Genomic DNA, 21,503 nt, shown 5'->3' with positions numbered 1-21,503 from the left:
GATGAGGAATCTGAGGCTCGGCAAGGGTGAGAGATGGACGGCTGTGGCAGAAGCAAGAGGAAGAGCTGGGACTAGAACCCAGGTCTTTAGAACCTCAGGAGGCAGATTTCAGCTCTGCGGACGCCATGTTGGCAACTGGTGATGAAATGAATGCAAAGTAATGCCCTTCCTGTCACAGAGATGTCAGTCTGAGGTCAGACACCAAGCCTGCGTGAAGGGGAGTGGGCTGGGACAAAGGTCCTGAACTCGAACTCTGCATTCCCATTATGACTCTTTAACATAATTTACATAATCAAATGAACGTTCCCTATTGCCATTCAAAATAGTCTCAAAGAAGAGCCCTATGCAACAACAATGCAATAACACAGGAGTGCTATGATGGTTCATTTGCTGCTTTAGTACCATGACAACCTATGGAATTTTATATATTAAATTGCAGTCAATGATCCCACTCTGGCCAATGGGAACCCTTCAGACTGGTTCCTATATCCTTTTGAAATGACTCATCAGCCTTAGGCACAAGATGTTCTAGACTTACCGAGTATGTTTTCCACCATGGCCCTGCAGCCAGGCATTTCTTCAAGGACCTCAGGGTTCTTTTATTGGGGAGTGATATTTAAAGACCACAATCTGGGTGTCAGGAGTGCCTATCTTTACTGAGTTTTCATTATTTTTTAGGCCTTTTCATTGGACAGATCTCAGACACATTTCTTTCTTTTCTTTTTTTTTTTTAAGGGAAGAATAACATCTTGCTAATGCTTCTTTTTTTTTTTTAAGATTTATTTATTTGAGAGATGGGGAGAGCACGTGTGCATGAGCACAAGGGCAGGGGGGAGGGACAGAAGAAGGGAAAGAGAATCTTTTAAGCGGACTCCCTGCTGAGCGTGGAACACAATGCAGGGCTGGATCCCAGGACCCTGAGATCATGACCTGAGCTAAAGCCAAGAGTTTGCTGCTCAACCCACAGCACCACCCAGGGGCCCTGCTAAGATTTCTAATTCAAATTTAAGGGTATGAGGTTTTTACATATTTTTTAAAAAATTTTATGCTTATTTTATATCTCTTGGGTGGAAAATCTTAATTCCTAACCTATTTGTAGTGACACTGGTGAATATGACTTAAAATCTGCATTTGGGGGGAGGGGGAGGGTCCTCAGAGAGCATCTTGTTAAGAATGTATAGTAAGAATATTGTCTTCTAAGGTAAGTCAGAATAATTTTTTTCTCCACATCGTTATGTCACTAACAAAGTCCAATTAGGTTCATTTACCTTTATTTTGTTCTTCTTTTTCATTCTGTGTGTGTGTGGTAGGGTAGTGCTTTTTTGGATGTAATCTGTTTTACGACTGTGTGATTACGTCAAAGCTTTATACATGATTCCAAAGCCAAACCTCCTATCAGAGTGTGCTCAGGTAAGTCTTGCTTCCTCCTGGTGTCTTGCATCCAGATCCCTCCCTTCCCCTACACATTTTTGGTAGTTTTTAATTTACTTTCTCCTGTATTGTTTCTCCTTGAAAATATAAGCAGCTGTGGGGAATGACTGGCTCAATCAATTAAGCGTCTGCTTTCACCTCAGGTCATGATCCCAGGGGGCTGGGATCCAGCCCCACAAGGGGCTCCTTGCTCAGCAGGGAGCCTGCTTCTCCCTCTGCCTGCTGTTGCCCCTGCTTGTGCTCTCTCTGACAAATAAATTTAATTAATTAATTAATTAATTTAAAAAAATATATAAATAATTTTTTAAAAGATTTTATTTATTTGACAGAGAGAGATCACAAGTAGGCAGAGAGGCAGTCATAGAGAGAGAGAGCGAGGGAGAAGCAGGCTCCCTGCTGAGCAGAGTGCCCGATGCTGGGCTCGATCTGAGGACTCTGGGATCATGACCTGAGCTGAAGGCAGAGGCTTTAACCCACTGAGCCATCCAGGCGCCCCTATAAATAATTTTTAAAAAAAAAAATATAAAAACAACTGTGTATGTATATCCATGAACTTCCCTTTCTTGCACAAGAAATTTCTGTACTTAGGTTTTTGTTTTCTATACACTGCTCAGAAATACACTGTTCTGTACCTTGGTAGGTACATAGTGGATGGAGATCACTCCATGTCAGCCTAGAGAGCTAATCCTCACTTTTTTTTTTCTTTAAAGATTTTATTTATTTATTTGACAGAGAGAGAGAGAGATCACAAGTAGGCAGAGCAGCAGGCAGAGAGAGAGGGGGAAGCAAGCTCCCTGCTGAGCAGAGAGCCTGATGCGGGGCTCGATCCCAGGACCCTGAGATCATGATCTGAGCGAAAGGCAGAGGCCTTAACCCACTGAGCCACCCAGGCGCCCCCCCTCACTTTTTTTTTAACAGCTCATGGACTCCTTGAGTGGATGAACAAGGATGTATTTAACCAGTCCCCTCCTGATGGACACTGGGTTGTTTCAAGAGCATTTGCTGTTACAAATAATGTGGAGCAGTCATAATCTTTGTAAGACATTTCCTGTGTTCCTCTGTGCAAGCTTACTGCTCAGTTGGGCATTCCAATTTCTAACTCCCTTTCTATGCAGCACCATTTCAGAGCAACTCTTTATACTGTGATTGACAGCAACTCATTTCTCAGTGTCTTTCAACAGTAAGCTAAAGCTGACACATATGATAAATACAGTAAAAGCTGCCAATTTCGTCTTTTTTCTTCTTTTTTTTCCCCTCACTGAATGGGAATGATGGTTCCAATTCCTGTCTTGCTAAAGGCTTAACAACATAACTGGTTTCAGGAATGAACAGTAAAATTCATTGCACTGTTTAGAAAACTTCCACACTAACCACTCCCTTTTTCTCCAACTTCTCTTTTGCCAGTGATGGTACCTGAGAACATTCCCAACTTGATCAACTAAATCCCTCCCCAACAATGCTGGTGACCCGGCACAGACAGTGGGCTGTATACCCTCTGTCTAGTTCTTCTTGGCTTAGCATACTGCGTGCGCGCGCGCGCGCGCACACACACACACACACACACACACACACACACTAACTAACTATGAGTAGGAAGCAATCTACAGGGTTTTTTTTTCGAGAGACTTTAATTGCAGGCATGCAACTACGTGCACACTTTTTTCCCCTGGCCACATCTGGGAGATTCCTGGAGAGCGCTGTGATGACTCAGACCCACTTCTGGGAACATGGCCCGGTGAAGACTGAGTGGTGAGACCTTGATGTGCTGGCTCTTCTGTTAAGATTTAACTGGACTAAGGCAAGGTCCGGATTTCAGGAAGGGCCATGAACACTCAGTGTTTCTGTTCTGTTCGTCAGGAGGCGATGCAGGCTTACAAGCATCACTGAGGATGGCGGATGGAACTCGTCGCTGGAACTCAGGAGAGAGAAGAGACACCGGAGAACTGCTAGGGGAGAAGCTCTCCATAAACAAGAAGGTAAACAACTGTGTGGTCTCTGAGGGAGTGCTGAGCTTAGACAAACATCTACGCTTAATTTTTAGCAGCTTTCTGCAGGAAAGAAGAACCCAGGGCCGGAGGCAGTAAAAGGATGGGCTGTCCTGAGAAGGACTGAGGACTCAAGGAAGAAAAAACACAGTTAAAATGATGAAAAAGAAATGATATTGATAAGGAAGAAACAGGGAAATGTGTAAAGAAGTAAGGGTAGCTGAATACATGGCTGTGTCTAAAAATCTCGTATTTTATATGTTTACTGAAAAGTGAGACGACATGATTCCCTCTTCTCTCCCCTCTTGAAATATCAGTAGTCTAATAAAAGTCCATACAGAAGTACTAAATGTATTAGTAATGAAATTCTTTTAAAAATGCATTCAAAGGGACGCCTGGGTGGCTCAGTGGGTAAAGCAGCTGCCTTCGGCTCAGGTCATGATCCCAGTATCCTGGGATCGAGTCCCACATCAGGCTCCTTGCTCGGCAGGGAGCCTGCTTCTCCCTCTGCCTCTGCCTGCCGCTCTGTCTGCCTGTGTGCACTCGAGCGCGCTCTCTCTCTCTCTCTAACAAATAAATAAATAAAATCTTAAAAAAAAAAATCCATGCAAAGGGAGCACCTGGGTGGCTCAGTGGGTTAAAGCCTCTGCCTTAGGCTCAGGTCATGATCCCAGAGTCCTGGGATGGAGCCCTGCATCAGGCTCTCTGCTCAGCAGGGAGCCTGCTTCCTCCTCTCTCTCTGCCTGCTTCTCTGCCTACTTGTGATCTCTGTCTGTCAAATAAATAAGTAAAATCTTTTAAAAAAAAATGCATGCTAAAAAGGTGAGAAAACTGGAAAAATTGTGTTAAAAATATAAAACCTGACCAAAAAATATATATGCATATATACATATATATATATATATATAAAAAACCCGAAACTTTAAAAAGCAGCCAAGACGATCAGTCCTACTGTTATATAATTCATTATTCAGCTTGCTGCATAACACAATGGTTTCTTTAAGAAATTTTTTATATTAATAACTTATAGATGGATATTTGCAAACACCTGCTAATCTACTGATTCAAAGCATATGTTGATTTTAAGGAAATCAAAGGATTCTGACCTTGGCCCATAGAACATGACTATACCTTTCACTTTCCCACCTGTGATATGCAAAAGTCCAAGGCAAGGACTAAGGGCACACAACTGAGGGAAGTGAGAGGCAACTGGCCAGGTGCTTTACATGTATTATACAGGAAACTTGGAGAGAGGCTACAGCACTTTCCCAAGGAAATGGGAAAGAAGGATTTGAATACTGGTTTGTTCGAGCCCAATGTCCCATGGTTTTTCCAACTACCATGCCTTCCTTCCTTTTATTTATTTATTTATTTTTAAGATTTTACTTATTTATTTTATGGAGAGAAACACAGTGAGAGAGGGAACACAAGCAGGGGAAGTGGGGGAGGGAGAAGCAGGCCTCCCACTGAGCAGGGAGCCAGATGTGGGGGCTCAATCCCAGGACCCTGGGATCATGACCTGAGTGGAAGGCAGAAGCTTAATGACTGAGCCACCCAGGAGCCCCTACCATGCCTTATTTCTAATCAAGAGTCCCTAGAGTCCCTACCCTTACTGTGAGCTCATGCTATGGTTATGCATATCCAATAATTATGCCGTAAGGTAGAGCACTGTAAGGGCGAATGCACAGGCACTGACCCAGTTCTAAGGGAATACAGAGGGACAGCAAATGAGATTATGCGTTCGAACTGGGTCAGCCCCTACATAACAAGGAAATCTAATTATATTAGATGCAAATTGCATTAGTCCCTCGATATTAAATTATCAGGAAATCTACTCTAACGTGTCACAGGAGGTCTTTTTGGTTCTTTATATCAACACTGAGTATAAAGAACTTGTCTAGTTTAGATATTAAGTAACTTTCTCCCTATTTTCCACATTATTTTCAGCAAAGAAACATGAGCCAATGAGAAAGTGTTTAACTTATTAAGATACCACTTATATATATACCTCTTCTCCGTCCGTAAGTTATACCATTATGTCTAAAGAGCAGAGTGAGATTTAAAGCAACTGGTGAAAATCTAATAAGCAAAACTTTTGAGACTAAGTTAGCACCTCTCTCATCCCTGCCCCAACCCCCACAAGGAAGCCAAGTTGTTTTTGTTCTAAAATGCTTTTTCTTCAATTAGAGTTTGAGGGGGGTGGAGATGGGTGTTAACCAGCACCAGGAAGAGCCTGGGGTGGGCAATCGGTCAGAGAATAACATTTATTGATCACACACCATGTGTAGGTCATTTGACTATATGCAGGGTTGAGCTCTACTAAAACCCAGTGCTTAGACCTGTTACTGATCATTCTGCAAAAAACGAGATTTCGAGAAGTATGGGGAACAATCTGAGGTAAGGGAACTAGTGCTCATATTATCAACTCACTGGCAACTCTTTCATCAAGAAATATTTATAGATTTGTTCTGGAACACAATGGCTGAGTTTAGAGGCAACAGGATAGCAAATAGGGCAACAGCATTAAAATGATGATGTGAGAATACATTACAACAGCTGCTTTTAAAATTGAGGCCAAAATAAACTCTGTAGGAAAACTATCAAAGCAGGACCTTTGTACTAGGAAACAGACACCATGCATGGGAGATTTAGGAGGCGTCTACAGTCTATGTATTAACATGTCAAATTCTACTGAATAAATTACAACCAATTGATCATTTAAGACTGGATTGTTTCATCTTACAAAGTAATTGAAAAATTAAAAATCAGACAAATTTAAATTTCTGAAACCCTGAGTAAGTCCACTCGGTGTTTTTCACTTAGGTAACTGAATAGAAAAGGAGCAGATAATAAATATGTCCTAGGTAGCGCTGATCACCCTTGAACCTTACTGTACAATTGTAAGCAATTCCATTGGAAAGCTACGTAGTAAGGTGGACAGGGAGCCCTTGCTCATTTCCTGCTCTTGATCCCTGCTACCTTAATGTTCTAAATGAACCGTTAAGAACCCTGGATGCTGATTCAGGAGAGGCTCTCTGCTTAACTCTCTCCCCAGCAGGCAGGTAGCGGGCAGGCGGAGCCAGGGAGGCAGGGCATGCCAGCCCACCCCCACCCCCCAGCTCAACTGTACCCGCTGCAGGCAGGCTGGGCCTCAGGATGCCTTTGTTTAGAAAGGGGACCTGGCCTCTTCTGCCAGCTATTCTTGTGTTAGCCTACACAGCTCAGCCCTACATCCTGCCTTCCTACTAACTACACTATTAACCAAACTGACATGCAGTTACACAGACTAAATACCAGACATATTTGCACGTTCCTCGTTTACCAGTTAGCAGTGTTTCTTTTATCTGCCTGGTGTATTACCTGTATTTTAGAGTGAAAGCCCCTGCGATCTGGGAGGGGACTGTTCATTTACATAGGCGCAGTGTTTAGAGGCAGCCCTCACAGCTAGCTTTTAGCTGAAGTGAAGCCTTTACGATTCCTTTTTTTTTTTTTAAGATTGTATTTATTTACTTGACAGAGACACAGCAAGAGAGAGAGAGAGAGAGAACACAAGCAGGGGCAGTGGGAGAGGGAGAAGCAGGCTTCCTGATGAGCAGGGAGCCCTATGCGATGCAATGCGGGGCTTGATCCCAGCATCCTGGGATAATGACCTGAGCCCTGAAGGCAGAAGCTTAACAACTGAGCCACCCAGATGCCCTGCCTTTAGGATTCTTAAAAGGGTAAGGAGATGCAGAATCCCCCAAACCAGCTTCTAAGAAAGTAGAAAGAATAGAGCACTGCACCTGTCGCTCCCTCCGCAGACATGATGGAGGGTACAGCCCTGCCAGCACGTGGGAAGAGGCACACCAAGGCGGCTTTCTATGCAAACTGTATATTCATCTGGGGCATTAGCGGGTGAAAGAGAGGGCTTTTTAGCTCTAAAACACAGTACTTCTCATTGATGAATTATAGGTTAAAAAAAAAAAACCCGAAAAACAAAAATCCTATATGTTTCTGAAAATAATGAGAATTTTGTTGATCCTGAGAAAATTTCTTTTGTGATCATCTGCAAAATCATTATTTGGAGGTTTCAAAATTACAGATTTAAGACCAAAGAGTTCTAATGTTCTTACAAAACACAGCTCTTAGCTTCTGTGGCCTGAGTGTGGCGGTGGACTTGGAGAGAGCCCCCAGGCAGGGGCTGGGGAGAAGGGAGAGGTCGTGGGCTCTTGCATGCATGCCTACCGCGGCTTAGTGACAAGGATCCCTACCGTGAAAACAAGCTCCAGGTTCAAAAATAGAAGCCAGGCCAATAATAAGGAGGGAAAAAGAAGTGGGATCATTTTTCTTCTTTCAGGAACACATTGCATTTCCCTGTAGGTTTCCGGTACCTTCCAAATACGCCACCAACACAGTTTATTCATAAATCTGTGTATTTTAGGGCTGTGTTGCTATTCACAGTATCTTGTATTTTTCCTATAGGTTATGTCCCATTTCCTTGTCTGATTTACACTCGATGGCAGTATAAGAGCCTCAAAGAAAGTGTGGCCTAACAAACATTTACAACATGTCAGGGCAACTACGGAGGTAGGGAAAGGAAACAGGATTCCTCGATTCTACCAGGATGTTGCCACCCAAGTAAGACAAGAGGTAACAGTTAATTCTGGCCAAAGAAATGGAAATCTTTGTAAGTTTTAGGAAACTTCATTTGAAAACCAATAGTAACTAGATAAACTGTCTTTTGAAAAGGGTGACACGCTATCCAATTGCAATGGGCTATACTATTTAACAGTCAAAATACATGGTGTGTATAAAGGCATTAAAGTTTGCAGATTGTGAGCATCTGTTACGCAAACCCAACGAAGTGCACAGGAACACGGACAAAAGCCTGGGGGAAATGAGCCAGAAAGCAGAGAGAATGGTCATGTCTCATGTACAGCCCAGGCCAGGCCCGCTGTGACGGCTCTTTTGCCAAAAGGATTGTCTTTGAGCCCTGGCTACTCTGTGCCAAAGAACCTACAGTTAGGTTCCCCTGACTCCATGACCCCAGGTTTCTGTTTCCAGGGAAAAGATGTGAATTATTTTTCTCCAGGAATGTTAACCAAGAAGAAAATCTGCTCAAATTCCTTGGTGGTAATGAACTTGAGAATTAAGGAAGTGAAGAGCTGGTGATCCAGCAGCAGAGAAAGGACAAAGGGAAAACCCATACTCAGGTGACTTCTATGAGAGTTTAGTTCCATCCTGGCCTAAGGGAATGGAAGAGATAGACCATGTGAACAAAGAACAGGGTCAGGTGTCCACGGTGGGAATTGAATAAGTCATTTAATCTTTCCATTTTTAGCTGTAATATTAATTTTTTTAAAAAATTGGTCTGGCCATACAAAAGTATATGATTTGTTTTTTTTTTTTTCTTTTTTTTTTGATTGTTTGTTTTTAAAGTTTTTTTTTTTTAAGATTTTATTTATTCACTTGACAGAGATCACAAGTAGGCAGAGAGGCAGACAGAGAGAGAGGAGGAAACAGGCTCCTCGTGCAACAGAGAGCCCGATGCGGGGTTCGATCCCAGGACCCTGGGACAATGACCTGAGCCAAAGGCAGAGGCTTTAACCCACTGAGCCACCCAGGAGCCCCTATGATTTGTTTTCTTTAATGTTAAGAACTAATTTTGGAAATTTGTCGTTTCTTTCCATGTCATCTTTTGAAAATCTAAACAGCTAAAATTTTTTGTACACATAGGTATTGGTTTCATATAATTTTCCAATTATTATTTCAAAATACTTTATAATCTAAATATTTTAAAGAGTTTCTTTTGGGAAGGGCTTAAAGCTTTATGACCAAAAATAAAATGTAAAGCTGACAGATTAAGTATGTTTTATAAAAATCAATAAATAAGTATAAATTTTCCAGGATGATACAATTAAGTTAACTGAGCACGTTACTAAAACTGCAAAGAATAGGGCGTACTGGAGCTTCTATTAAATTTTCTGCTTCCTATCACAGATAAACTTAGATGAAAGCCAAACAGCCATAAAAATAAAATAGAAATGTAAAAATACATGAAACATACAATAAATAACTAAGATATGAAAAAGAGGCTTTTGCTTGGAAGGGAAGGAAGACTCAAGAAACATGGCATCATTTCCTCTTCGATTAAAACGAATGCCATTTCTTCATGCCAAACATAAAGCAGATGACCTTTCAAACATTCTGGTTGGGATTTTCTCTACTGATTTAAATGATATGACTCTAAAATACACCATGTAGTGCAAGGCTAAATATTTTTAGAAATAAATACAATTAAAAAAAATACTTAGAGAAACATATTGATCTTAAACTTATATACCTTTTTTTTAAAAAAGATATTATTTATTTATTTCACAGACAGGGATCACAAATAGGCAGAGAGGCAGGCAGAGAGAGAGAGAGAAGAGAAAGCAGGTTCCCCGCTGAGCGGAAAGCCCGATATGGGGCTCGATCCCAGGACCCTGGGATCATGATCTGAACTGAAGGCTGAGGCTTTAAACCACTGAGCCACCCAGGCACCCCTTAAACTTATATACTTAAAGATTAGTTTTTCAACTGAAAATTTACTTTGCTGCCCTAAAAAACTTTTATCACAAACACAACCAGTGCAAAAATATTTTTTATGTGTTGAAAATAGAAACCATAAGCAAAGTGCAAAAATCTTTCAAATGGTGACAAAAGAATATATATTTATATTTTATTTCAAATTTCCCAAGTTGGGTATAGTGAGATATTTCCTGGAAGATAGAATTCCATATAACACAGGTCTATCTGGGACCTCATTCAAGAGGATGATTTATCAACAATATTAAAAGTACCTTAATAAGCACGCTCTGCACGTGCCTTGTGGCACATCAAAGTATCTTGAACACAAAATACGGTTATCTGATTTTTTTTTTCCAACTAATTTAATTACAGCACCCGTTAAATACACAGCCTTTGTAAACTCTACACCCTGCCCCCAGACTCCAGGGGCTTGAAGTTTGTGTGTGCTGCTAACACGTGGGCCTTTACACCATAATCCCCACAGAGACTGGAAATGCCTAATTATTTTTCATACAGTTCCAGTTGGTAGTTCTCTTTTCTTGGCCTTCTTTCCAATCTTGGCATTAACAAAAGCCAAATTATTTTAAGATGGATTTCTGAGCTGTTAAATCCCGTTCCACATGAGGTGGGATAGATAAACCAGGTCTCTTAAATATATCCCTGAAACCCAGATGGGATGACAAGATCCCCAGAATGCCACATCCACAGCGGCAACACTTTGTGAATGAATTGCACGAGGGAGGTTTTCCTTCCTCTGCCAGCCTGCTCCATCTGGGTAAATCGAGGGAGAGGAAGTTGCATAACTTCAGGCCTGTGCGGAATCCAAGTGCTGGCCACCATCCTTACCACGCAGCCACGGAAGCACGAGGGCTGGGGTCGCAGGAGCCATGTAGGCGGTTAGCAGGACCCTCCCCATTTCATTCGCTGAGAAGTAAAAAGGCCTTCTTCACCCCAATTATCTCAAAGATTAGTTTCTTTTTAAACCTAGGACACCTTTACTTGGATTGCCACTCTTAAATCGGATCCTGTCTTCTAGCTCAGTGTGACACGATCACCACAGCACACCGGGCCTCCTCACCTTACCCGGTCCATCCTCCCTTGCTTTTTGACCTCTTCTTATCTAAATTTTTGAACAATATTACTGTGATATGACTCAGCAATTTAAAAAGTCTACCTGGTATATCGGAGTTCTCTCTCCTTTCCCCAGCCCGCCAGTCTTCTTGCTCCCATCCCATGAGGCACCTGCTGTCGGACTCCCCCTTACAAATCCTCTCAGACAGACTCACCCCCTCACAACACACAGGGCCCTATTCTCCTACCCACCTTTTAAACAAGTTAGCAAACAGCACACACTGTTTGACTTTGAAACTAGTATATAATATAGATTTAACCTATCGTACTTATAAATCTTCCTTGTGCATGTGTAATCCATAGCACCTTTGGGGGCAGGAGAATGTATATATACAGATTTAGATTTATTCTTTTTATGCTAGCATAGTGTTCTATTATGTGGATTTATCACAATGTATCTAACGAGGGCCCTTAGGGTAACATTTAGCCTGTTCTCAGTGTTGCAAAGAAAATTCTATACACATTGTCCTTCCTCAAGTATGTGATTGTATCTGTAGAATAAACTCTGAAAGAATGGAATTGTTGGTTCAACGTGTACATAACTTGTAAATCTGGCATTTACTGCCATACAGCCCTCCCCAGGTGTGGACCCCCAACAATGTGACAGGTATCATTTTCCCCTGTAGCCTCACCAATCCATCATGACCCCTGTGTGATGGAACTTTGCAGTCTTGGATATGAACGTTTGGATCTGATGCCTGAAAAGTGGAATCTCCTTGAAATACCTCATTTCAACTCAACGTCTAGAAGATCACAGTGTTCTCCTCCTGCCTGTCTGGCTGCATCCACACCTCCTGTGCTTGGTCTTCCACAGGCACCCCTCCCACCGACAGCTAAATGGTGGAGGGCCAGGGCTCCATCTTCTCCACCCAGTCTCTTCTTAGATGACGACGGTCTCTAGGCTTAAAAGATCACTTTGTGCTTATGGATTCCAAACACATTACCTCTAGTCTGGACCCCTCACCTGAACTTTAGACGTGGAATTCAACTAGGCATAACTTACCCTGTTCAAACCAAATCCTTGCCCTTCCCTCTCAAGCCTCTCCTGCTCAGTCCTCCCAGCTAAGTGAAGAGCAGTGTCTACTTTCCAGCCCCCAATCCTGCAGTCATACTGACTTCCCTCTTTCTTCCCTCCTACCCACACCCAATCTACATATCCAGAATATAGCCGAATATCCAGCATATAACCATTTTGCCTCATTCCACCCAACTACCACCCATCAAACCATAATCACAGACTGGATTACAGGGCTGGATTGTTGCAAAAGCTTCCTGAATGGTCTTCCGACCCCTGTTCTTGCCCCCACGCCCTATCCTCAAGTCATCCGTCAGACCCAGGAAAAGACTGCTCACCTCACTGAGAACAAAGCCAGCCCATGTGTCTGGCCTCCTGTTAGCTCTGGCTCATTGTTCATGCTGGTTCTACCCTCACTCCCTCCCACCCCCCACCCCTCCCTGTCCTGCAGACACTGCAGCCACTGCAGCCACACTGGCTACTAATTCCTCCACTGATACATGGACCACCCTCACCTCAAGGCCTCTGCCTCCACAGCCCCTCTTCCCGGGATCATCCCTTTCCCAGATGTGTGGAAAGCTTGCTCTCCACCTCCAATCATGTTCCCATCAGAACTCACTGAGCGCTTCAGTGAGGACTTTAATTAAAAACGCCGCCCTGCCCGCTCTCCTGGCACGCTCTCTCCCCTTCTCTGCCCCTTGTTTATGAAACACTCACCACTGCCTGACACCTAAATGTTTTATCTATTTGCTTTTTGTTTCTTTTCTGTCTTCCACAACTAGATCTCGGCTTCACGAAGGCAGGGGTTTAGACTTTTTATTCATGACTGTATTCCCCGTACCTGGAACAGCTCTACACCTTTGACGAAAGAGGCTTAACATCTTTTCATTTTGTTTTCAGTCTTCTGAGTTCTGTTATCATGCACTATGTTCAAATTCTTTGCAAAGAATATAGGGTTGTTGGCCTTTTTCTTACTGATCGGGGGGGTTCCTCACAGAGCAGAAGTATTAGTCCTTTGTGATATGTATCGCTTACATTTTTTCTGTTTGTAGTTTTTGCTGCAACTTTGCTTCTGATAGTTTTTGCTATATAGAATTCTTTTATGCAGTACTGATATATCAAGTTTTTCCTTGTCGTTCAAGGTTATGTCCAGGCTTCCAGGTTTGTGCTGTCCCTGCCCGTACCTCCAACCACAGTTGCTGCTCCTGCCTTTGTCACGGCCTCTGCTGGCATGGGCCATCCTGTGTCACCCTGCACATGCCCTCCTGCCTGCCTGCCTGGAATTTCTGTTCCGACCTGCCTTATTCCCAGAAAAACCACTTGCAGGACTCAGCTGCTGTTCTGAGATCTGGTTCGCTGATCACCCAGGATGGAGTTGATCGCAGGACGTGCTGTGGAGGGCGTGCCCTCTTGCTACCGTGTGAAGTACGCTGTGCAGTGGGGTTCTCTTTACAGGCCTGTCTCTGGAACTTCTGCCCAAGTCCCCTGGGGACAGGGAGCAAAGTCCCCAGCTTCTGTCGCACTGGGAGTAAGGACCTTGTAAGTGTCTGGTGAATAAGAATGATCGAATGAGTGCAGCATTCAACATTCAGTTCAACTCAACATATATTTGCTGAATGCTGGGCACTGTTGTTGGAGTTTGGGATATGTGATAAGTAAATTCCTGCCCCAAGGAGTTTATATTCAAGTTGCAAGAAAACACAGTAAGCCAATTGCTTGGTATCAGGTGTGCTAGGAATGCTTTCATGACTTGAGATTAAAGTAAAATAACCAGGGGTGCCTGGGTGGCTCAGTGGGTTAAAGCCGCTGCCTTCGGCTCAGGTCATGATCCCAGGGTCCTGGGATCAAGCCCCGCATCGGGCTCTCTGCTCAGCAGGGAGCCTGCTTCCCTTCCTCTCTCTCTCTGCCTGCCTCTCTGCCTACTTGTGATCTCTGTCTGTCAAATAAATAAATAAAATCTTTAAAAAAAAAAAAATAAAAAAATAAAGTAAAATAACCAGTACTGAATTAGGGGTTCATAATCATGTCCCTGGATTTTCAGTATTTCCTCCAAACACCTTGTTCCTTAGAGAACTCATCCAAGCAAGTAACTCTTCCATATGGATGACACCAGTTCTATCTGTAAGCCTGACTCCATCCCAAGCTTCATTATTATTGCTTCAACAGTTTACTAGCTTTTTCCACTGGACCATCTGCTAAGGTCTGCATTTTTGTGCCCTCCTCCGAATTTATATTTTGTAATTCTAATGTCCAGTGTGATGGTATTTAGGAAGTGGGACTTTGGGGAGCTGCTTAGGTCATGAGGGTAGAGCCTTCATGAATGGGATTAGTATCCTTAGGAAAGGGATCCCAGAGAGTTCCCTAGACCCTCCCACCACGTGGGGACACAGCAAGAAGGTGCTATCTACCAACCAGGAACTGGACCATGACCTGCCACCTATCAAATCTGCTGTCACGGTAATCTGAAACTCCCCAGCCTCTAGATCTGCGGGAAATACATTTCTGTTGTTTATAAACAGTGCTGTCCGTGGTATTTGTTATAGCAGTGACGCCCTACTGTGATCATGCTCACCAGACCTGACACAGGTATTCGCAGTCAACTCCTTCCTGTTCTCACATTGCAAGCATCTACATTCCTTTGCTGGGAGGAGCATCTGAATGTGGAGGGCAAAGGGCAGAGAGGAGTCAGTCAATGAGTCCCTGAGCCTGTCCCAAACTATTTCACACTCCCACCACCTACAGCAGTTTCCTAAAGCATTAAGACACTGACAGAACTCGAAACAAGGGCTTTATAAGAATGTAAGTTCAGGACAGGCTGAGCTAAACTGGAGGGTATTTAGCACAGTAATGTGTACTGAGAATATCCAAAGGGGAGTAAGTTTGTTATGAAAAGTTGATGATGAGATCCTTTGCTGAGGAGCGCGATCAGGGTTCCTTGAATCAAGCTTTGAGAAATGCTGGTCTAGAAAGGCAACCCCAAATACTTAATCCTTGAATTAAAAGGCTTCCATCATTTGAAGCAAGCTCTATTTCCAAACCTAATTTCTGCTGCTTCCAGAAGCAAGTACTTCCCTTAGACCAGGGTGATATATTTCATGTGCGCAGAAAGCACAGCTCGGTAATGAGGCCTTCTACACTTCGGCCCACCTAGAAAGCCCTGTTCCTTCTGTTCTGCCTCCATGGATCCTGCATTCCTTCAAGTCCTTTCATTATTATTAATTTTCTTTGCAACTTTAATAAGTAATTAGCATATCTTATCATTCAACACATTTCGCAAATGCATGACTGTGTTCTTCCTATCCTATGTTAACATGTATAATGACATGTTTTTGACATGGCACTGACTGACCTGTAATGAAAGAATACAGGTTAATTAAAGTTGCTTTAAACTCCTTATTCCTGTAAGAAGATATATCTCTAAATATTGTTTAAACATTCTTAGAACGCATTTGTTCACTTTACTCACTACAATGCCTTATTTCTATTATATTATGGGACTTGTAGACCATAAAATTTGAGAGCTGAAAAAGCCTTAGAGATCATCTGGACTATTTATTTTAGACCCAAAGATATCGATTAGGTGTACACATATATATATAAACTTCTGGTATTTGTCTGAGAAAGACGATTTATCTGTGAACTTTATTTGAATTGTGGTTCTTCTCAGCTTTAATAAACCAGTGTAATAGAACAGTAGCAAAAACAAAAAAAACAACAACAAAAAAAAAGTGTATAGGAGTGCCAGAATTGACAGCAGCCTGACCCCTTTCCTATGGAGATGACCCAGAGAGTTCCTTTTTAAATGAAAAGTGATGCTTTTAGACTCTGTGGGTTTACAAAGGAGGAGGGAGGAAGAAGTGACAAGAAAGCATAGCTTTGGGATTTGCTCACAGGACAGGTATCTCAGGAAGGTCAAGCATCCCCACCAAATTCCCTCCCCTTCATTTGTGGAGAACTTTCACCCACGAAAGGCATGTTAGGAAAAAGGGATCCACCCCTGGAGAAGACAACTTGGGTGCCAACCAATCACATGACCAAGTACATGTCTGTGTCTGAAGAGTTTTTCTCCCTTTGTGGAGTGTGAACCCCAGAGGGGGGCCTGCTCCACTCCACCCTCCAAAGAGTGGTTCTCAAAAACCTGAATGTCCTCATTCAGGTGCAAATTCCTAAACTCTATCCCCTCAGATTCACTGTTGGTGGTGAGGCAAAGGAACAGCATTTAAAACAAGCATCCCCAGGAGATTCGGACCACACTTAAGAGGAATTCTGTTAGTATGATGGTGGTTGTGGGAATCTTAAAATGCGACTGGGTGGCGGGCACAGGAGATGAAGAAGTGTGGTAAGGCAGAGGATTCTAGGTACCAGGTGCTTATTTTGAATTTTTTTTTGCCCTGAATTGGGCCTTGATGTCACCTTTGTGATCATTCTCTTTACTCTCCCTGATCAGCAATGAAGGTTTCTGGGGGAACAAAAGGGCAGGTGGGGCAGACTTGCAACTTCTTGGGTTCCCATGCCTTCACTAACCAAGCTAAATGAAGTGGTTGGGGGAGGATCTGTCAATTCGGTCTCCATTCTTAAGAAAAGTACAGATGCGGAGAGTCCTGGAGGACTTCTGCGGTCGGCCTCCAGGTCCCTGTCTCACACTAAGAGAGGTCACTCTGTACCTTCAATGTTAGGCATTAACTTTCCTGCTTGAAACTCATGCTGAGCGGCTGCAATTTAAGTGTCCCCATGCCACTGGATGGGGCTGCTTGCTTGCTTGTTTAATCTTGTAATCCTTTTAAGTAACTGTAAGCAAGCCATTCCAAAATTGCTAATTAGACAACTGATCTTCGGTCACTGCGTTTCAGCACCCGTGCGGCACCAGGAGGGAATCACAGAAGGAGAAAAATGAGACAGAGAGGGGTAGTGACTAACCTAACGGCACACACAAGGCACAAGAACACAAGTCCCTGGATCCCCAGGGAAGAACCTCTTACTTCTGTCAGACACAGGTGAGAAACACCCTGACATAAATGAAAACAGAAGTTACAGGTCTCCTTTTGCAAACTTGCTAGGTGCTTCCAGGATAAATCTTAATGGCTGCTTTTATGTTTACTGTGTTGGGTAAGACACTGATGTGAGCCAAGCAAGTGACGGATGGTGACAGGTTGCTTCTCTGGTAACCCCAGCTCCTAGGAACACGCTTAGATCCTGAGATCGGAGGAGTTTGCAAAATAAAAAAAGGATCAATCAAATGCAGGATGCAGGCCTGGCCCAGTGCTCTGCTTGTTCTGAGTGGGAGTGCATCAGGCTCTCACCTGCATTTAGTGAGACAAATCTATCAAGCCTGGCCATGGGGGAGATGCCAACTGCTCAGCAGACTAGAAGCAGCAAATTAGAAAGGAAAAAAAGTGTCGGTGTACTAATAGGCAGTCAGATACAGTACAAATTAGCAGTAGGAAGTGAAAATTCAATGGAAGTAACGAATAAACCATTAACCCTGGAATAGGATCTGAGCAGGCAGAGTGGGTTAGGGGTCCTCTAGAAACATATGGGCTCCTGGGGGACTCGCCATTAAACTGCAAGATAATAACAGATGCTTCTCAAAATGACCCTCGGTCGTGAAAGTTCAAATTATGTTTGGTAAAGCAAGTTTAAAGAAGCAGGGACCTACAGAATCTGTTACAGAAAGTGTTCCGTTAAAAGGATTAAAATGAAGGGTAACAAAAGCTTTCATTATTTGGAAATTTAGCTTATATCCCACTTCACTAGGTAATGATGTGACCCTACCATGCATGAGAATCCCTTAGAGCTTTTAGAAAAGGAGCTTCTATTTAAATAACTCTGGGGTGGGCTGGGGTTTCTTTCATTTAGAGCCTGATCTTCCCCCGTCATTCAGAAAGAGGGTAGAATCAATCTCCTGCCAGAAGAGGAACTAGGCTGTCGCCCACCCAAGCCCACAATGCCAGCGGGTTCCTTGGCAGAAACCCCACCTAATCATTCAATACTGTCCCCACACCTGGGAGTGTGGCCATGCCTTCTCCTGGAACATTCTCAGTCAGGGATTCTTGGGACAGCTTCTGGTCCTTAATTCCTTCCTTCTTTCTTCTGTTGTTTAATTTAGTCATTTAGTAATTTAATTTTTATCAATATTATGTACATAGTTTAAAGAGCCAAATCGCTGTTACCCATTCCCCCTTTCCAGAAGGAGTTATATTCGACCCCTTTAGTTGTTTGTTTCTTGTTTTAGTGTTTATGTCCATATTTCTAAGTAACATGATGATAATGTTCCATTTTTTTTTTTTTTCCTGGACATTACCTACTCAACTCCCCAAATGAGGGATGAAAATTTTGTTATTTTCACATTTCTGCTGTCAGGACACGTACTGTCTCCAGGCATCTGAGGTCTAACAGCTCCTTAATCCCCCCTCTCAGATGATTCTCTCTTTATCCCCACCTTCACCCCAACCTGCAGAGAGGCACCTGGTGCCCCCAGGTTCTGTGCAGGTAGGGGGGCGGGGGGTAGGCAAGGCCGGCAGTATAAATCAGATTGCATGCAGTGCCCGCTGCCAGCCTCCAACTCGGCTCTCCTGCACCACCTAAGCCAACTGCCACTTGTTCGGGTAGTTTTCAGTTTCCATAATGTTGTTCCTCCCATTTTGTCCTGATGGACTTATGCCTTAAAAAAAAAAAAAAAAAAACAAAAAAAACCCAACAAACCCTAACCGTCATTTTAATGAGGTTCAGAAGGGAGGGGAAAGTAAGTGCGTGTGTTAATTCACTGTCTTTAACAAGAAGTAAGTCATTGACTTCTTTTTCCTTTCTGGAGAGCAAATTATTCTCTGATTAAATTCACTAGATAAAAAAACACCCAATGCACTGAAGCAAGGCAGTTTGGGTTTCCTTCTACATCGTCTTCCTATCCTTTACGAAGCAGATCAAAGCAGTGACCAAAGAGGAAATTAAAATTCAAAGATAGGCTGCCATTTTGGGCCAGCAAAAGAGAGATAGATAATACATAGCGGAAAAGACTTACCCCAGAAAGAATCTGGCTACCCTTTTATCACCTTCTATAAACTTTTTTTTTTTTTAAGATTATTTATTTATTTATATATTTGACAGACAGAGATCACAAGTAGGCAGAGAGGCAGGCAGAGAGAGAGGGGGAAGCAGGATCCCTGCTGAGCAGAGAGCCCAATGTGGGGCTCGATCCCAGGACCCTGAGATCATGACCTAAGCCGAAGGCAGAGGCTTTAACCTACTGAGCCACCCAGGCGCCACACCTTCTGTAAACTTTTTAAAGAAGAACTCCTAGGAAGCTTCCTCCTCCACAGATCTCAGTCCAGCTCCCCTGCCTGTGCTCCCCAGCAATCTCCTCCTTTGCCCTGTCTTGGAAACACAAGCATGTGTTAGGTTTAGGAGAGAATGAGAGTGTGTTCATTCACCTGTGATCCTGGAAATGCACGCTCACGCGCATACAGCCACGCCAGATCTGACTGACCCCTCTCTCACTCACGCATTGGCCCAGACCCACTTGCCCTCCATCCCTCCTGCACCTCACCCCCTCCCCAGCAATGCCACCCAGTCCCTCCGCTGGTACTAGGCCATTGGACTCTGCCCCTGTCCGGAGGCCCTCCTTCTACTCTCTCACTCCCAAAGCCAGTGCCCTCCTATGGCATTGTGTCCGCATCCACCTGCCCAATGGAAAACGGTCCTCTCCTCCTTGGAATTTCTCTCGATGTCACAGCTATTTGGAGTGTCTGGGAAGAAGAGGGGCCCAGCCCCCTTTCTAAGGTCAAGTTGGTCACAACTATCCTGGATTTCTGCCCTCCTCCCTTCTTCTCTCCTTACTCCTTGTTTCATCTTTTAAGGTCTTCCTCTTCACCTCTTCAGGGGCTCTTTCCTAATTTTAGGGACATGATTTGCTTATAAAGAAGTCCCTTTGACCCCCCAGCCCTCTGTGCTGCAATATTCTCCTCTTAAAAGAACAGGCTCTGCAGGCTGCCTGAACCACTCATCTCCTTCGCCCTGTCCTCCCCAAGGGGGTCACTTCTGGCCATGTGTCTGCCTGCCAAGGTCTGCAGGATCCTAGCCCACCCTGGCTGGAGGTCTTCACTTCTTAGCATTCTTCTCCTGCCTTACCCCCTCTTCCTAAGAACACCATGAGCAATACCCATTTCTATCTCAAAAAAAAAAAAAAAAAAAAAAAAAAAAAAAAAGAACCAGAGAGCTGGGAGTCTGAACCTGTTCAAACTGGGCACGCTTTTGAACATGGACTGGAGGTGGCTGCGTGATTCCATATTTCACGGAGCTGTTTGGATGAAAGTTTATCTAGAAGAATATAAATTTGGGTTTAGAAGTTTGAAATGCTTCTGAAAGAATCCTCGCTTATAGCGCTTGGCACCTGTATCTTCATTTTGTCATTGTCAGATTAAGGTTCTGTAAGCAGAACAGCAATTATTTATCAGAAGTAAAATCTCATGCAAATGTTTTTGAGCCCAATACAAATTAGCAATTCTTCATATGACTAATGACTATATGCCCTTCTGATAACTGTAAACATGAGAAACAAAAGATCAAGGATTCTAAAATAAGCACTTAGGATAACAGAAGGGCTGTGTAGGCGGTGAGCAGTAGCTGTGAAACCAAAAGATAATCGTTACGTGCTTCTCAGGATCTTCCAGCCCAGAGCAATGCGCACCATTACACAGTGGTTATTCCTGTTTGCCCTCCAAGCAAAGTTCTTAATAGGCAACACTCTTCAGCTTGGAGCAAGCAAATATATCCCTCACTGAAATTCAATAGAACAACAACGGAAAGCTGCATTATGCTAGAAATAGTCACATTTCATAAACCAATGAAGTCGCACAGAACTGACAATAACTCTAATTGTTAATAAATAGTTCTTTTTTGTCCGATAAATGCAGCTTCAGATTCTAACAGTCCACAATTCTCATGACAATACATGAATTGAGTAGAATTGAGTACTTAGTACAAGTGAAATCACATTTAGTCAGTACTCTACTACCCTGTGTAGAATGTGAGAACAGGTGCTGTGGGTAAAATACAGAGATCTCAACATGCAAACCTGTGGCACAGCAGGTCATGAGCCTGTTTAAAGGACAGGGAACACATTAATAAAACACACAGTCACTGAGGCTCTGTGAGCTGAACCAAACACATTCCGCAGGGCTGAATAGAATGGTTAGGTGACGTAACTCCTGCAATCACAAAGGGCTCCTGGAAGACCATTGAGACAAAAGGACGAAATGTACAGACTGGCCAAGAGGAGGGGAGAGAAGTCTTACCAGAGGAGAGGCTTATGAAAATCTGACTAAGGAAAAACACACTGAGAAGTGGGAAAGGCTGCCCAAAGGCCAGGCTGGATGCATACCATCACTTCTCTTCCT

The 21,503-nt window shown here is 43.3% G+C and overlaps 1 protein-coding gene across 2 annotated transcripts in view; it reads right to left on the bottom strand.

The window, feature by feature from the left end:
* Positions 1-21,503, bottom strand: part of PLCL2 (phospholipase C like 2) — a 195,093-nt gene that overhangs the window by 18,901 nt on the left and 154,689 nt on the right. The window contains exons 5-6 of one of the 2 annotated variants that reach the window (XM_047737611.1): positions 12,587-12,589; positions 12,053-12,084 (exon numbers count right to left, since the gene is read on the bottom strand). The exons of the other annotated variant lie outside the window; for it this stretch is intronic. Of the exons in view, the coding sequence (XP_047593567.1) occupies positions 12,068-12,084; positions 12,587-12,589 (20 nt within the window). The 3' untranslated portion in view covers positions 12,053-12,067. Of the gene's footprint in view, positions 1-12,052; positions 12,085-12,586; positions 12,590-21,503 lie in introns of those variants that run through there. 2 annotated transcript variants of the gene reach the window in all.

This window comes from Lutra lutra, chromosome 1 (genome assembly GCF_902655055.1).
Source record: "Lutra lutra chromosome 1, mLutLut1.2, whole genome shotgun sequence".
NCBI lineage: Eukaryota > Metazoa > Chordata > Mammalia > Carnivora > Mustelidae > Lutra > Lutra lutra.
The sequence above is the reverse complement of the archived record's forward strand: the minus strand, read 5'-3'. Positions and strand labels throughout refer to the sequence as shown.